Consider the following 17,680-nt stretch of genomic DNA (forward strand, 5'->3'; position numbering starts at 1 on the left):
GCCTCTCTCGCTGTGTTTGGCGTCTTCCCCGAATAAGCCTCCTCTATTTTGGCCAGTCATAAGCCAGGAACTCGCGTGAGGCTGTTTCATCATCTTCAGAGATGTCTTGAGGACATCCCTAAAGCGTTCCCGCTGTCCTCCTGGGAATCTCCGAGTTCCAGCTGCTTCAGGGCTCTGGTGTCAGGGATACGAATGACATGTCCTACCCAGCGGAGCTGGTTTTGAGTGATTAGCGCCTCAGTTGGCCTGGGAGAGTTCAATGCTGCCTTTCCTGCCCTCTGCCCTCCTATCTCGCTCCCCTCTCTTCTTTACCCCACCCTCTGTTCTTGCTCAAAACTTCTAACTTTTATCAGTTCTGATGAAAAGTGATTGACCTGGGATCTTATAACTCTGCCTCGCTCTCTAACCCGACCTGACCTGCCGAATCTCCAGCATTTTCAGCACCAACTCAATGGGCTGACTGTCCCCACTCTGTCTTGTAGTTCCTGTTTCTCTGGGTGACAACAGACGCTAATGGACACGAGAGATAATTTGTTTCACCTTTTTCCCCCATTCTTGCCACAGAAAGAAAAGATCAGGGAGAGGTTTGTTGCGGCTTTACAGAGGGAGTTTGCTGACAGAGGGGTGAAGTGTACCAGAGGCAAGTAAGCAATGTGTTTATGTGTGTGCGCTTCAGACTGTACGTGTTTAGCCTGTCTTCTATCCTCTTCCTTATTGCTACCCTTTGACCCAAAGTTCTGAAATGTTTCTTGCAGTTTGTGTTCACACGGCCAGTGGGATCCTGGGGTAAATCTGTAACCAAGGCGACACTCTTAAACTCCAACCAGAGCGAGCTTGGGCCAATATTGCCTGCAATCTCCTTGGAGTGAGTCCAGCAGGGCCTGGGAACTGACCGCCGTCAGTCCGAGTGGGGTGGCATTTTCAGCTGTTTGAGCCAAAGGGTGACTGTGATTGGTCAGTGCCAGGCTTGTTTATGTTCCTGACAGAGCAAAGTTCATTCATTTTCAAATGCACCAACTGCCTGGAAATAAAATGTAAGCAGCACACAAAACAATCAGACAGTGCAAACACAGCCAGATTCATTCAGAGATACTCACACACACACTCAGCTCAGAGACACACAAACACACACTCAGCTCAGAGACACACAAACACACACTCAACTCAGAGACACACACTCAAACACACACACACTCAACTCAGACACACACACTCAGCTCAGACACACACACTCAGCTCAGACACACACACTCAACTCAGAGACATACACACACAAACACACACACACTCAACTCAGAGACACACACTCAAACACACACTCAACTCAGAGACACACACACAAACACACACACACTCAACTCAGAGACACACACTCAAACACACACTCAACTCAGAGACACACACACAAACACACACTCAACTCAGAGACACACACACTCAACTCAGACACACACACTCAACTCAGAGACACACAAACACACACACACTCAACTCAGAGACACACACTCATACACACACTCAACTCAGAGACACACACACTCAACTCAGAGACACACACACAAACACACACACTCAACTCAGACACACTCACTCAACTCAGAGACACACACACAAACACACACACACTCAACTCAGAGACACACACACTCAACTCAGACACACTCAACTCAGACACACTCAACTCAGACACACACACTCATACACACACTCAACTCAGACACACACACAAACACACACACTCAACTCAGAGACACACACACACACACTCAACTCGGACACACACAAACACACACTCAACTCAGAGACACACAAACACACACACACACTCAACTCAGAGACACACACACAAACACACACTCAACTCAGACACACACAAACATACACACACTCAACTCAGAGACACACACACAAACACACACACACTCAACTCAGAGACACACACACAAACACACACTCAACTCAGAGACACACACACAAACACACACTCAACTCAGACACACTCAACTCAGACACACACACTCATACACATACTCAACTCAGACACACACACAAACACACACACTCAACTCAGACACACTCAACTCAGACACACACACTCATACACACACTCAACTCAGACACACACACAAACACACACACTCAACTCAGAGACACACACACACACTCAACTCAGACACACACACAAACACACACACTCAACTCAGAGACACACACACAAACACACACTCAACTCAGACACACACAAACACACGCACTCAACTCAGAGACACACACACAAACACACACTCAACTCAGAGACACACACACAAACACACACACACTCAACTCAGAGACACACACACAAACACACACACTCAACTCAGAGACACACACACAAACACACACACACTCAACTCAGAGACACACACACAAACACACACACACTCAACTCAGAGACACACACACAAACACACACACACTCAACTCAGAGACACACACACAAACAAACACACACTCAACTCAGACACACACAAACACAAACACACTCAACTCAGAGACACACACACAAACAAACACACACTCAACTCAGAGACACACACACTCATACACACACTCAACTCAGAGACACACACACTCATGCACACACACTCAACTCAGAGACACACACTCATACACACACACTCAACTCAGAGACACACACACTCATGCACACACACTCAACTCAGAGACACACACACTCATACACACACTCAACTCAGAGACACACACACTCATGCACACACACTCAACTCAGAGACACACACACTCATACACACACACTCAACTCAGAGACACACACAAACACACACTCAACTCAGAGACACACACTCATACACACACAGTGACACTCACACAGGCACCTCATAGACACCCACAAAGACATTCTCCACAGACACACATAGAGAACTCTCACACAGACACTCACTCACAGACACGCACAAAGGCACCCTCCACAGACACACACACACACAGACACACACGCACACAGACACACTGCACAGACATACTCCACAGACACACACACACAGATACTCCCACAGATACTCACCCAGGCACACACACACAGACACAAACAGACACTCTCATACAGGCACTCATTCACAGGCACACACAAAGATGCTCACCACAGACAATCGCACAAGCACACAGAAATACTGTCGACACACACACACACACACACCCACATATACAAAGACACTCTGATACAGGCACTCACTCACAGACACACACAACGACACTGTCCACAGACACACACACAGACACTCTCCACAGACACACAGGGACATTCTCACACAGACACTCACACACACACTCTCACAGGCACTCACTCACAGACACACGTAGAGACATTCTCATCCAGACTCACACACAAACACTCACTCACAAATACACAAAGACACTCTCCCACAGACACACATAAAGACACTCACCACAGACACACACACACTCTCCCACAGACACAGACAAAGACACTCTCGACAGACACACAAACACTCTCCCACAGACACACACAGACACTCTCCACAGACACACACACAGACACACACAAAGATGCACACACAGACGCACACAGAGACACTCACACAGACACTCACTCACAGACATGCACACAGACACCCTCCACAAACACACACGGACACACACACATACACTCTCTCACAGACACACACATACACACACACACAGACACTCTCACACAAAGACAATCGCTCACAGACACACACAAAGACACTCTCACACACTCACTCACAGACATGCACACACACACAACACATGCACGTGCGCACACACACACACCAACTCACAGACATACACAAAGAAAATCTCCACTGTCACACAGACACTCTCCACAGACACTCACACAGGCACACACAGAGATGCTCTCCACAGGCACACACAGAGATGCTCTCCACAGACACTCTCCACAGACACTCTCCATAGACACTCACACAGACACACATACAGACACTGTCACATGAGCACTCACTCCCAGACACATACAAAGACACTCTCCACAGACACACACACACACACAAAATCTTCAGAAACACAGACACAGATACCCTCAAAAGACACACACACAGGCACACAGCGACATTCTCCACAGACACACACACACACAGACAGACACCCTCCACAGACACATACACAGACACACACAGACAAACTCACAGACACAACGATTCTCACACACAAAGGCAATCACTCACAGACACAAACAAAGACACTGTCACACAGACACTTACATGCACAAAGAGACTTTCCACCAACACATCACAGACACACACACAGACACCCCTTACACAGGCACGTACACACAGAAAGACACTCTCACACAGACACTCACTCACAGACACACACAAGGACACTCACACAAAGACAATCACTCACAAACGCACACAGAGACACTCACACACAAATACACTCTCCATAGACACACAGACAGACACTCTCTCACAGACAATTACACACAGACACGCACAAAGACACTCTCCACTACACATCACAGACATACACAAATTCACTCTCCACAGGCACAGATACAGGCAAACACAGAGACTCTTTCACAGAAACACTCACTCACAGACACACACACACACAGGGACACTCTCACACAGACTCACTCATAGGCACACACAGAGACACTCTCACACATATGTTCACTCACAGACACAGACACGGACACACACACAGGCACATACGCAAAGACATTCTCACACAGATACTCACTCAGACACACACAAAGACAATCACTTGCAGACACACATAAAGACACTCTCTACAGACACACACAGACACTCTCTCACAGACAATTACACACACAGACACGTACACACACAGAGACGCTCTCACACAGGCACTCACTCACAGACACACTCACACATTCACATGGCCACAGACATACACTCACTGGTGCGCACGCACACACACACACACACACACACACTCACTCTCTCTCTCTCACACACATAAAACAGTCACAAACGCACTCACAGGTACAGACGCACAGACACACTAAACCTACCAGACACAAACATAAACACTCCTCGGCACACTCTACAGACAAAAACAGTGTCCTGGAGGGAGTTTGAGTGAATGACGGTTTGGGGTTGCCAACCCTCCAGGATTGCCCTGGAGTTTCCAGACACTGAAGTTTCATCTCCAAGGCAACAAGAGGAGAAAAACCATAACGGCTTGAAAAAGAAATGGTGCAGCAGCAGATAACCCACTTCCCGGGGAATGTGCCGAGGAGCCATCCTGTTGGGTAAGGACATCAGGGGGTAATTGAACCACGGTGGGTAGATGGGGTTTAATGACCTGATTGAATGGCGGAACAGTCTGGAGGGGCTGAATGGCCCCGTTCCTTTGTGGAGCAAGGACATGGTTATGCTTAGCGGTGATGCCCTCGGAAGTTGAATAGTGGGTACGGTAGTATAATGAATACAGCCCTGGGCCAGCAATTCAGTGGGCGAAAGTTCGGATCCTCGACATGGTAAGTTTTAAAAATCAATTCAATAAATCCGGCTGTTTGTGGACTGGCACCAAGAGAAAATGGACCATGAAGCAGCCAAATTAATAAGAACTCATCTGGTTCACTAATGTCCTTCAGGGAAAGGATTAGCCACCCTGGCCAGTCTAGCCGTCATCTGATTCCAGTTCCACACTATTGCACTTTCCTCCCCATGTAGTCATTAAGGAGAATAGCATAGATGCAGCACAGGGAACATAGATAAGTACGCAAGGGAGGAAGGAAGAGAGGGATATATTGATGGGAGTGGATGTGGTCGGATGGGAGGAGGCATGTGTGACGTGGTAAACACTGACCTCGATCAGTCGGGATCAATGGCCTGTTTCTGTGGTGTAAAAACCGGAGCAGATCACTTGGAGCACAGGAAACAGGACCTCGACATCCCAGAGCGAGAAAGGTTATCAGGATCTAGGGTCAGAACCTCTGTTATTCCCAGAAAGGTAACGACTCTGTGACCTTGCTTTTCACAGGAGGAATGATCAGTTTTGACATCTTCCCTGAGGGCTGGGACAAACGCTACTGTCTGGATATCTTGGAAAAGGATGGAATTAAAACCATTCATTTCTTTGGGAATGAGACTGAGCCGGTAAGGGGTGGGCGGGGGGGAGGGGGTGGAGGGCTTGGGCGTTGAGGGGGTGGGGGTTGACGGAGTAGGTCGGGGGTTGTCAGGATGTTGGGGGTGTTGGTGAGAAGGCCAGAGGGGTTGACGAGGGGTCGATGAGGGGATCGGGGGCGTTGACAATGGGGCCATGGGGTTGTTGAGGAGGCCCGGAAGTTGACAAGGGGTGATGACGAGGGGGTAGGGCAGTTATTGAGGAGGTCAGAGGCAATGATGAGGGGGTCAGGGGGTTGTAGAGAGGGTCAGGGGTGATGACGAGGGTGTCAGGGCCATTGATGAGGGGGCAGTTGTTGAGGGGGTTGAGGCCATTGACGAGGGGGTCGGGCAGTTGTTGAGGGGGTTGAGGCCGTTGACGAGGGGGTCGGGCAGTTGTTGAGGGGGTTGAGGCCATTGACGAGGGGGTAAGGCAGTTGTTGAGGGGCCTGAGGCCATTGATGAGGGGTCAGGGCCATTGACAAGGGGGTTGGGGGCCTTGACACGGGGCTCAAGAGGCTGTGTGTGGTTGGAGACCTGTCTGCCCTGCAGCACAATGGCAGCAATGGAACAGTGTGACACTGTGATACCACCGTGCCAAGCTCAATAGCCACGTAAGAGGCATTGCCCACGCGGGCAATGGGAATGAGGAGCTAACCATAGGATTGGTCAGGCCAACAGTGACTGCTGGAACCTGACTTTATGACCAGGTTGGACATTGTTGACATTAACCTATTCTCTCTGGCTGTAGATTTAACCCAATGGCCGGTTGTCCAAAATTCTGCAATAATTTGGCGATTTCATTTGAGGAGTCACTGGCCTTGGAGGGAGGTGTGTAGGGGGGTCGGAGACCGAAACTAGGGGCCATAAATATAAGATGGTCACTGATAAATCCAATGGGGAATTCAGGAGAAAGGCCTTTACCCAGAGAGTTGGGGGGAATGTGGGTCCCGCTCCCACATGGAGTGTTGAGGTGAATTGGGTCGATGTATTTAAGGGGAAGCTGGATAAATAGGCGAGGGAGAAAGGGGCAGGAGGTTTTTCAGATAGGGTGAGTGGAGAGGGGTGGGCGGAGACTCATTCGGAGGATAAACACGGACGTGTTTCTGTATGTTGTTCAGACACAGTGTAGATGTTCAGCTGAAACACCTGAGCCTTGCTGTTTATGAGAAATGGGACCTAACTGAAGCATTGTCACATTGCGAACATGCTTGATTCTCCAGAGCTACCTCCTCCCTCTCCACCATCCCTCCCACAGGAGTGGCTCAGGCCCATTGGCCCCTCTTCTTCAAACTCCATTTTGGGAATTTCCTGCTGACTGTGGAGACCCTGGACTTAGCCATTGACCCCTCACACCAAAATATAACAGCCTGTCAAACAGCAAAAAAAACATGTCACCAAGGAATAAAACTGAAAGGGCTACTCCAATGTGTTGGTCAGTGTAGAACCAGACCCCATTCCCCAGAAATGTGCCAGCTTTGAACTCTGCTCTGTAGACGTTTGACGTAGATGCAGGAGGCCATTCAGCCCCTCGAGCCTACTCTGCCATTCAATAAGATCATGGCTGATCGGCTCTTGGACTCAACTCCATCTCCCTGCCTGCTCCCCCGTGACCCTTGACTCTCCTATCGATCCAAAAACCTGCCTAACTCAGCCTTGAATATATTCAATGACCCAGCCTCCACTGCTCACTGGGTGAGAGAATTCCAAAGACTAATGACCCTCAGAGAAGAAATTCCGCTTCATCCCTGTCTTAAATGGGTGACCCCTTATTTTGAAACTGAGCCCCCGGTTCTCATGAGGGGAAACATCCTCTCAGCATCTACCCTGTCAAACCCCCTCAGAATCTGATATGTTTTAATAAGGTCACCTCTCATTCTTCTAAACTCCAATGAGTAAAGGCCCAACCTGCTCAACCTTTCCATAAGACAACCCCTTCATCCCAGGAATCAGCCAAGTGAACCTTCTCTGAACTGCCTCCGGTCCAAGTGCGCTGTTTGCTGGGGTAAGGAAGTTGAAGAGAGCCTGTGATTGTGAGAAGCTAAATGAGACTCGGTTTTTGTCCCATCTAATTACCACCCAGTGACCGGTGGGTGTACAAGGCGATATCAAGCGAAGACGGGATTAGGCCACAATGCCCCCCCACCATTGACTAAACACACACACAAAGATTGAGTGTGATACCCCACCCCATCCCCATGGAGTGGCACTCCTGTGAGAACCAGCAGCTCCCAGGGGGAGGATTGAGAACGAGGTGGGGGGGCGGTGGTGGTGAAAGAAAGACTGACTGGGCTTTGTGTTATCCACACAGGGTGGGAACGATCACGAGATTTTCCATGATCCCAGGACAATTGGACACACCGTGCTGTTCCCGGAGGACACGGTCAGGATATGCAAAGAGCTCTTCCTGCACGATTGAACCGCAGACACATCCAATTGCTCCCGGGTCTCGATCCAAGGATTGTTTGGACGTCACGGAGAGGTAGATGGAAAAGTGGGTTCTCGTTTCCCACAATGGACAAATAGCTGAGTCACGTCAACCGCACTGAACTGTGGGATATCGTTAAGTGACATCATTGATACAACTCCATATCTGTGTGACCAAAATTATTTTTTTAGTTGCCTGTGGTCGGATGTATGTTTTATTTTGCATGTGTACAAGGTGGCACCCGAGTTGGGAGAGAGATTTCAGAAGCCTGCTCCACAGAGCTACCTAGTAGCCAGAGGTTGGCATTGTGACAGTTGACACTGCCCAATGGAGGGGAAGTGTTGACATCGTCATTTACAATGGTGTGTGTTGTTGGGAGAGCATCAAAAGATTGTAACAATGGCAAGCAAAGCACTGGATGTGCAAGCCCTATGCAAGATCTTTGCACAATCTATGCAGTGTTGAGAAATAAGCTGAATTACAGAATCAGGAAACTGCCCGAGGTAAATTGTGCGGTGATGGTTAGCCACTGGCAGACTAGGGTTTTTTAAATTGTGAAGATTGTGGGAATTATGAGATCCTGAGGGTGAGGACTCCCACAGTTTGAAGTCCTTGGGAGAGAGTGATTTGAAACCTGACACTGAGATGAGGGAGGAGGAAGACTATTTTGTTGTTTACAAGGAGCAGGGCAGGGAGGGTGGGAGGAATGGTGAGGGTAGCAGAGTCAACACAGTGGAGAAAGTTGAGGAAGTTTGAGATGGAGAAGTGGGAAGGCCACAGTGAGAGGTGGACTGCAAGCTTTGTCTTTGTACCTTGTGACTCACAAAAGGCCAATATGCAACGAGTAATGAGGAAGACAAATGGAATGTTGGCCTTTACTGCAGCGGGGCTGGAGTATAAAAGTAGGGAGGCTTTGCTACACTGTACAGGACATTGGTGAGACCACACCGAGAGTACTGTGTACAGTTTTGGTCCCCTTATTTAAGGAAGGATATACTTGCATTGGAAGCAGTTCAGGGAAGGTTCACTGGGCTGATTCCTAGGATGAAGGGGTTGTCTTATGAGGAAAGATTGAGCAGGTTGGGACTATACGCATTGGAGTTTGAGAGGTGATCTTACTGAAACATATCCGATTCTGAGGGGATGTTTCCCTTCGAGGGGGAATCTAGAACAAGGGGGCACAGTTTGAAGGTAGGGAGTCTTTCATTTAAGACAGAGATAAGGAGGAATTTTTTTTTCTTTCAGAGAGTCGCTAACCTTTGGATTTCTCTTCTCCGGCGAGCAGTGGAGGCTGGGTCATTGAATATATTCAAGGCTGAGTTAGACAGATTTTTTGATCGACAAGGGAGTCAAGGGTTATGGGGGGCAGACAGGAAAGTGGAGTTAAGGCCACATCAGATCAGCCATGATCTTATTGCATGGCAAGGCAGGCTCGAGGGGCCGAATGGCCTACTCCTGCTCCTAATTGTTATGATTTGTCTCTTCTGTCTGGGTGTGTGGGAGTGGTTCTGGAAGAATCTCTGCAGTTACCAAAAGTGCACAGTTTTGATATTCAGTCAAAATGCGACAGGGATACAGCCGAAAATGGAGACTTCTCCTGATGGTCTTGTGAGATTTTAAGGCTGGTGTCACAGGATGGGGACGGTGTTAAAGGTAGGGGCTCTCCAACTCTGACTGGGCATATTCATCACATGAACTCAAACAGTCATTTTCCCCTCTCCAATATTTTTATATTTAAAAATAAAATAATAAGTTTTTAAAAATAATTTATTAATGTATTGCACGAAAAAAAAGTCTCAATTTCTTTCAAAGCCTCAGTTCTTTATTTGCTCCCGTGCATTGCTTACTGCAGGGCCCAGGAGATTAATCCACAAATTCCACAATTCCTGGACAAACCAGGAGATTAAGGAGTTAAGGAGCGGAGAGGATTGTCGAATTGTACATCGAGCCATTTGATTTTTATTTAATATTGAAATATTCTGCCTGCACCTATAGACAGCTAACCGGGAAGTCATTCACTATTCCCAAGTTGCTGAGCTGTTAGGGTGGGGTGGAGGTGAGATACTGAATAATCACGGAGACAAGGCTGAAGATATGCAGCTGGTGTGTTTTGGAGCCAGTTTTGATCTGATGCCCAGGGGCTGCTGTGGTTCTGAGGTAAAGTTGGGTGCTTGGTTAGGATAGTCTCCAGCACCCGCTGAACCAAACCGGCTCCCAGTCTGTTTAAAAATTCTCATCCTTATTTTCGGGTCCCTCCACGGCCCTTCCACCTCCCCAACTCTGTAATCTCCTCCAACCCTACAACCCTCTGAGATATCTGCGCTCCTCCAATACCCTCGTCTCCTGAGCAACCCCAATTTTAATCGCCTCACCATTGGTGGCCATACCTTCAGCTGGTGGGGCCCTAGACTCTGGAATTCCGTCTCTAACCTCTCCTCCTTTATACTGCCCTCGCCTCCTTTAAGACAGTCCAGATCCAGACCTACGTCTTTGACCAAGCCTTTAGCCTGGTGAAACATCTCCTCGTGTGCCACGGTATAAGATAATGCTTGATCACGTTCCTCTGGAGCACATTGGGACACTTTTTACTATGTTAAAGGCGCTATATAAATGCAAGTTGTTGTTATTGCTTGAGGGCGCCTGCTGCAAATGTGTCAGCTGGCAACAGATCCGGACTAGTCCGGTCCTCCTCAGGGATACCAGCTCAAGGCAGCCCGGCCGGCTGTTCAGGTTTCAAACCTTAAGACTTCATTGACCTGAGTACCATATACACAAGTGCTCACAGGCAAAGATACATTTATTATTATTGGGCCTGTGTTTTTTTATTGGACCTGGGAGTTTTGTTGGGGGAGGGGCTGGGTTATTAGACTCAGAGTTTCTTTTTTTATCAGACTGTGGGTTTGGAAGGTGCTGTCGAAGGAGGCTTGGTGAGTTGCTGCAGTGCACCTGGTAGGTGGTACACACACTGCTGCCACTGTGCGTCGGTGGTGGAGGGAGTGAATGTTTGTGGATGGGGTGCCTATCAAGCGGGGGATGCTTTGACCCTGGACATAGAGCCCGGTCTCTCCCTGGGCCCTGTGGTTCCATCCACTTGCCCACTGAGCCAAGATGGGAAATTTGGGGTCGACATTGAAAGGGAATCTCACTTTCTCAGACAAAATACAACAGCAGCAGACCGAAGTCCCTTCAATGCGGCAGTGTTAAATTATCCATGCTGCCAAATGAAAGATAGAGCCTCAGTGAAGACAGAGGAGGAAGCTTTCTCCGCGACCTTTTTATACAGCACACAGCCCATACCAGCTGGCAGAAAAATGGCAATTAGTCTCCCGTGGACTCAATTAAATTTGAATTTTAATGAATTCTAGCATATAAATCACATGGTCTTACACTGCCAAAGCTATCCATGGGAGTTGCGGGGGGGAATGCAGGGGGAGAGGGGAGAGAACATTCCAGAAGGCACAACTCACCATGGTAACCAGAACATAGAAATAGATACCATGACAATGACCTGCTTATGTTGTGGTCACTCATTTGATTTTTAACTGTGAGTGTGTTTGTGTCTGTGGGTGTGGAAATGTGTCTGTGTTTGTGTGTGTGTGTGTGTGTGTGTGCGTGTCTGTCTGTCCATGTACATATGGGGTTACAAATCCAATGTACTTGCCCTTGCTGTGGAACTGGGCAATGAGTAAGAAAGGGTCGATTGAAACAGGGTAAATTCCAGTGGGGCTCCCTATGTCCTGGCTGTGTCAGTGGGACTCCCTATGTCCTGGTTGTGTCAGTGAGACTCCCTATGTCCTGGCTGTGTCAGTGGGGCTCCCTATGTCCTGGCTGTGTCAGTGGGGCTCCCTATGTCCTGGCTGTGTCAGTGGGGCTCCCTATGTCCTGGCTGTGTCAGTGGGACTCCCTATGTCCTGGTTGTGCCAGTGGGACTCCCTATGTCCTGGTTGTGTCAGTGGGGCTCCCTATGTCCTGGCTGTGTCAGTGGGACTCCCTATGTCCTGGTTGTGTCAGTGGGACTCCCTATGTCCTGGCTGTGTCAGTGAGACTCCCTATGTCCTGGCTGTGTCAGTGAGACTCCCTATGTCCTGGCTGTGTCAGTGGGACTCTCTATGTCCTGGCTGTGTCAGTGGGACTCCCTATGTCCTGGCTGTGTCAGTGGGACTCCCTATGTCCTGGCTGTGTCAGTGGGGCTCCCTATGTCCTGGCTGTGTCAGTGGGACTCCCTATGTCCTGGCTGTTTCAGTGGGGCTCCCTATGTCCTGGTTGTGTCAGTGAGACTCCCTATGTCCTGGTTGTGTCAGTGAGACTCCCTATGTCCTGGCTGTGTCAGTGAGACTCCCTATGTCCTGGCTGTGTCAGTGAGACTCCCTATGTCCTGGCTGTGTCAGTGGGACTCCCTATGTCCTGGCTGTGTCAGTGAGACTCCCTATGTCCTGGCTGTGTCAGTGAGACTCCCTATGTCCTGGCTGTGTCAGTGGGGCTCCCTATGTCCTGGCTGTGTCAGTGAGACTCCCTATGTCCTGGCTGTGTCAGTGGGGCTCCCTATGTCCTGGCTGTGTCAGTGGGGCTCCCTATGTCCTGGCTGTTTCAGTGAGACTCCCTATGTCCTGGCTGTTCCAGTGGGGCTCCCTATGTCCTGGCTGTGTCAGTGGGGCTCCCTATGTCCTGGCTGTGTCAATGGGGCTCCCTATGTCCTGGCTGTTTCAGTTACCAAAGGATCCCAGTGTTTTGAGAGCCAACGATGACAAAATGGAAAGGAAAAGCCAAAGCGGCAAAAAGAACATGTCAGGACCCGAGCTGATTATACACAACCGGACATCTGGCATGATAATAAATTCCTGCATGCCATAAAGCCGGCAGATCCCAAACCGCCCTCATCAGCCATCTTCGGACTCATGGGAGACAATCATCCTCGTTACCGAGGGACAGCCAATAATAATATGTATATATGTGGGTGGAATTTTTTTATTCTTTCCATGGGATGAGAGTCTCATTGGCCAAGCCAGCACTTGTTGCTCATCCCTACTTGACCTTGAGAAGGTTTGTGTATATATTTGTGAATGTGGGAGTGGTGGGTGAAAGGGACTATTTATTGCTTTATTACAGACTGATATCACCAGGGAAAAAGTAACTCGTCCTTAGTCATTGCCTTATACTGTTCCTCAGCCTGTCCTTCTTTACCATGAACACCAGGCATTAACCTAAGCACTGTCATGGCTCTGGACAATGTGTACAGTTATATGTATTATTTCTGTTATTGTTAGTCAGGGGCCAGGATGAAAAGTATTGTTCATTAGGTATTTATGTCACATTGGAAAATTAAATCTCAGTATCACTTCATGGGTAAAGAAACCCGCCCTCAAAGTTAGTGATAATGTGTGCATTGCTGCCTGAGAGTGACTTGTTTCTTCCCCCTCTCCTATCCTGTCAGTGCCCACACTTGTTGGGTACCAGCCATGTGCAGGCCCCTGGCACCTCAGCCACAAGTGCGAGCTTAGACTGTGTGTCAGTGAGCTGGTTAACCATGATGGGTCTCACACCCATGTCTAATCAACCACATCTCGCATTTATGTAGCACCTTTCAAACTTCAGGATATCCCAAAGTGCTTTACAGCCAATGAAGTCCTCTGTTCCAGTATAGAAAACATGGCAACCTTTTTTTGCACAGCAAGCTCCCATAAATAACATTGTGGTCATGACCAGACAATCTGTTTATAGGTATGAGTTGAGAGGTAAGTATCAGGCAGGACACCAGTGAGAGCTCTCCTACTCTTCCTTCAATAGTACCACAGGATCATTTACATTTAGCTGAGAGGGCAGGCAGGGCTTGATGTGTCTGAAAGATGACACCACTGACAGTGCAGCACTCCCTCTGTACTTCACTAGGAGTGTCAGCCTGGATTTTGTGCACAGGTCTCTGGAGTGGGACTTAGACTCCAGGGCAGTGAAATGCCACTCACTGAGCCACTGCTGGCACTAACACACCACACCACACGTGCACACACTTACAAACATACGAAAGAGGAGCAGAAGTAGGCCATTTGGCCCCTTGGCCAGCATTGAGCAGGGGGAGGGATTAACAATCAATTTCACTGTCACTAACTCAAGGAACACACTTCATTGGTTGTGGGCTATTCACTATGGCGGCTCTCACTAGTGAATCGGCTAACTCAGGGATTGAAACCTGGGTCATTCTGAATCTTGTGTATTGCCAGACCAGACTGTGTACTTACCTATTTTGCCAGCAGTGGGTGCTTCACTATCGTCAGCCGGTCAAGGGTCATCTCAGCTTGACCAATCCGCCAGACCAGCAGAACACGCTTTGTCTCCATGGAGAGGAGTGAGGTTTCGTGTAGAATGAATGGACAGAGCACTCGTGGTGGGTATTATTGCATTTTATTGATAGTTACTCCCAAGGAAACTATCCACTCATCCATTATTGCTTCCCATTATTCCCAATTCCAGTGTCCGTTCGGCATTAACAGTGGATATTCACAATGCAGATTAGCCCAGTTTGACATCATAACAAGTGACTAGATCTTAATCGCAAAAGTGGAAATGGAGGGCAGGGGAGATAGCAATAAACAGCGCTTTGGAATGAGAATGATTGGCCCACAGCTGATGAAAGGGTTAATTCAGGGTCAAAGGTCAGCCCCCTCTGAATTCAAACATGATTTTCTCTGCAACTAACCCCCCACCCTCTCAATCCCCTCCCCAGTGGGCACGGTCCATGGAAACCAGTTGCTGCCAACTACCTCCCCACCAATGTCGTTATTATTCATCACCGAGAGACAGTATCACAAACAGACCCAACCTGATCCTCATCCGAGGGGTGGGAGGGGAGGTCATTGGATAGTGGAACTAGGTGTGGGGACCCCCAGCAGGTTTTATTTAAATTCATTCACGAGATGTGGCTCTTGCTGTCAAGACCAGCATTTCTTACCCTTGAGAAGGAGCCACTTTCTTCAATATAACTGAGTGGCTTGCACGGCCATTTCAGAGGGCAGTTAAGGGTCAACCACATTGGGTCACAACCTGCTGCATGTCCACACCTCCACAAGGACAATTGTAAGTGAGATATGAAGATGGTGGACATTGACACTGACAACGGGGAGACAGTCACTGATGGCCGTGACCTCTGGAGGATGACAGTTTGGAAGGACATTGGAAGAGGCGAGCAGGAACAAAAAAAACTCAGCTGGCTGAGAAGAGAGCACCGAGAAAACAGAGGCCAGTGAATCGGGCGCCTTCCCAGCCCATTGTCTTCCTCGGAAACAAATGCGGAGGAGACTGCCATGGCAGAGCGGGGCTCCTGGGCCACAGCAGGAGATGCTGAACACTGAGTTCACCACCAGACAGAAAGCTGCCACCATGGCATGGCTGTGGGCCTGGAGTCACATGTAGGCCAGACCGGGTAAGGACGGCAGATTTCCTTCCCTAAAGGACATTAGTGAACCCGATGGGTTTTTACGACAGTCCAGTAACTTCATTATCACCAGTACTGATAGCTTCTTATCCCAGGTTTACTGAATTAAATTTAAACGTCCCAACTACCAGGGTGGGATCTCTCAGGTCTCCAGATCATTGGTTCTGGCCTCAGGGTTACAAACCTCATGATTTAGTCACGACACTACCTTTTCCTTCCTTCGACCCTGTCGCTCAGTTAACACAACACACAGATCAGGGATTGAACCCGTTCTCTTCTCTTTACGAAGATTTTCTATTTCCTAAACTCACTGAGGCCCCAGGGCATGTGGCTTGAATTGTAACACAATACTCCTGAAAGTTTCAGGCAGCCTGAGACCTGCCCCAGTAACCACCCCATCTCCCTCATGTCGTCTCACGCTGTTGCTACGATACACTGTTCCGCACCGTCATTTAATCTTTTCCATTACTCAGCATTTCCCCACTAACTAAAGCTTTAAGCAGGCTCCTTTAAACAGTGGAACCCGTGTCTCAGGTCTGCCATTACCAGCAGGTCAGAGGTCGAGTGGCCAACTGTCCAGGATTGGCCTGGATTCCTCGGGAGTTGGGGGTTCATCTCCAGGTCACTGCTGCAACACCCAGGTGAAAAATTGGAGGAGGAATTTTAAAAAAATGTGTTTTTCGGTTGTTAGCCATGGAAGTGTTTGAGATGGGGGCGGGGGGGGGAGGTGGGGGTGAAAAGATAACACTCCCTTTCCCGTTGGCCGGGCACCCTGGATGGGCCAATGACAGGAGTGTGGGGGGAGGGTCGGCTTGGTGAGGTCACATGATGAAACCTCCAGGAATACGCCCAATCGGAGCTGGCGACCCTGCTCAGAGTCCAAAGCAAGTTCCCACCTGAGCGGTCATCAATCTGACCAGCGGGAATGATTGGTGCCTTCCTCAGGCTGTGGGTGCTGGGGGATCATAGGGCACTTCAAGCAATCAGCACGTGAAGTAAAAGGACATCGAACAAACCTCTCCATCCACATCAAGGCTCCTCCAGACAGTCAAGCAAGCCTCCCAATCTCTGTAACAGTTTCCCTGGTGACTCACTCACAAGATTAGACACAAATTCCAACACCTCAAAGACAATTCACAACACAGACTAATTCGATACGGCAATACAATCGAGAAAAATGGAAAGTTTCTAATTCAAACATTCAGAATCAGATAATGTGTACACGAAATGACAGAGTACAGTCCAGGGAGACTCACTTCCTGTATTCAGGAAATGGTCACTGAGTTCGACAGGTTAAGTCTGCTCGCAGAAGTGGACTTCTAGAAGATTCTTCTTTAAATTCATCTTTAGGCTCAAAAAGGAAAGGATATTGGTGCTAAAACATGGAGCACATTCCCAAATCAGACACACTGCTTCTGATCAAGTATAACATGGTTAGGTACAGATTAAAGCTCCCACTGTCCCATCAAATTAATACACTGAGAGGAGCTACGGCTCAGGATTAGATACGGAGTAAAGCTCCCTCTACACTGTCCCCATCAAACACTCCCAGGACAGGTACAGTTTAGGATTAGATACAGAGTAAAGCTCCTTCTACACTGTCCCCATCAAACACTCCCGGGACAGGTACAGCACGGGGTTAGATACAGAGTAAAGCTCCCTCTACACTGCCCCCATCAAACACTC

The 17,680-nt window shown here is 48.7% G+C and overlaps 1 protein-coding gene across 1 annotated transcript; it reads left to right on the forward strand.

Moving 5' to 3' along the window:
* The first annotated feature begins 453 nt into the window (after nt 1-453).
* Nucleotides 454-10,334, forward strand: LOC144669541 (phosphomannomutase 1-like). Its single transcript, XM_078532020.1, has 3 exons — nt 454-640; nt 6,019-6,134; nt 8,452-10,334. The coding sequence occupies exons 1-3, from the start codon at nt 514-516 to the stop codon at nt 8,557-8,559; spliced, it is 351 nt and encodes a 116-aa protein (XP_078388146.1). The 5' UTR covers nt 454-513; the 3' UTR covers nt 8,560-10,334.
* Nucleotides 10,335-17,680: the final 7,346 nt, after the last annotated feature.

Source organism: Cetorhinus maximus, chromosome 29, assembly GCF_964194155.1.
Source record: "Cetorhinus maximus chromosome 29, sCetMax3.hap1.1, whole genome shotgun sequence".
In the NCBI taxonomy this organism is placed as follows: Eukaryota; Metazoa; Chordata; class Chondrichthyes; order Lamniformes; family Cetorhinidae; genus Cetorhinus; species Cetorhinus maximus.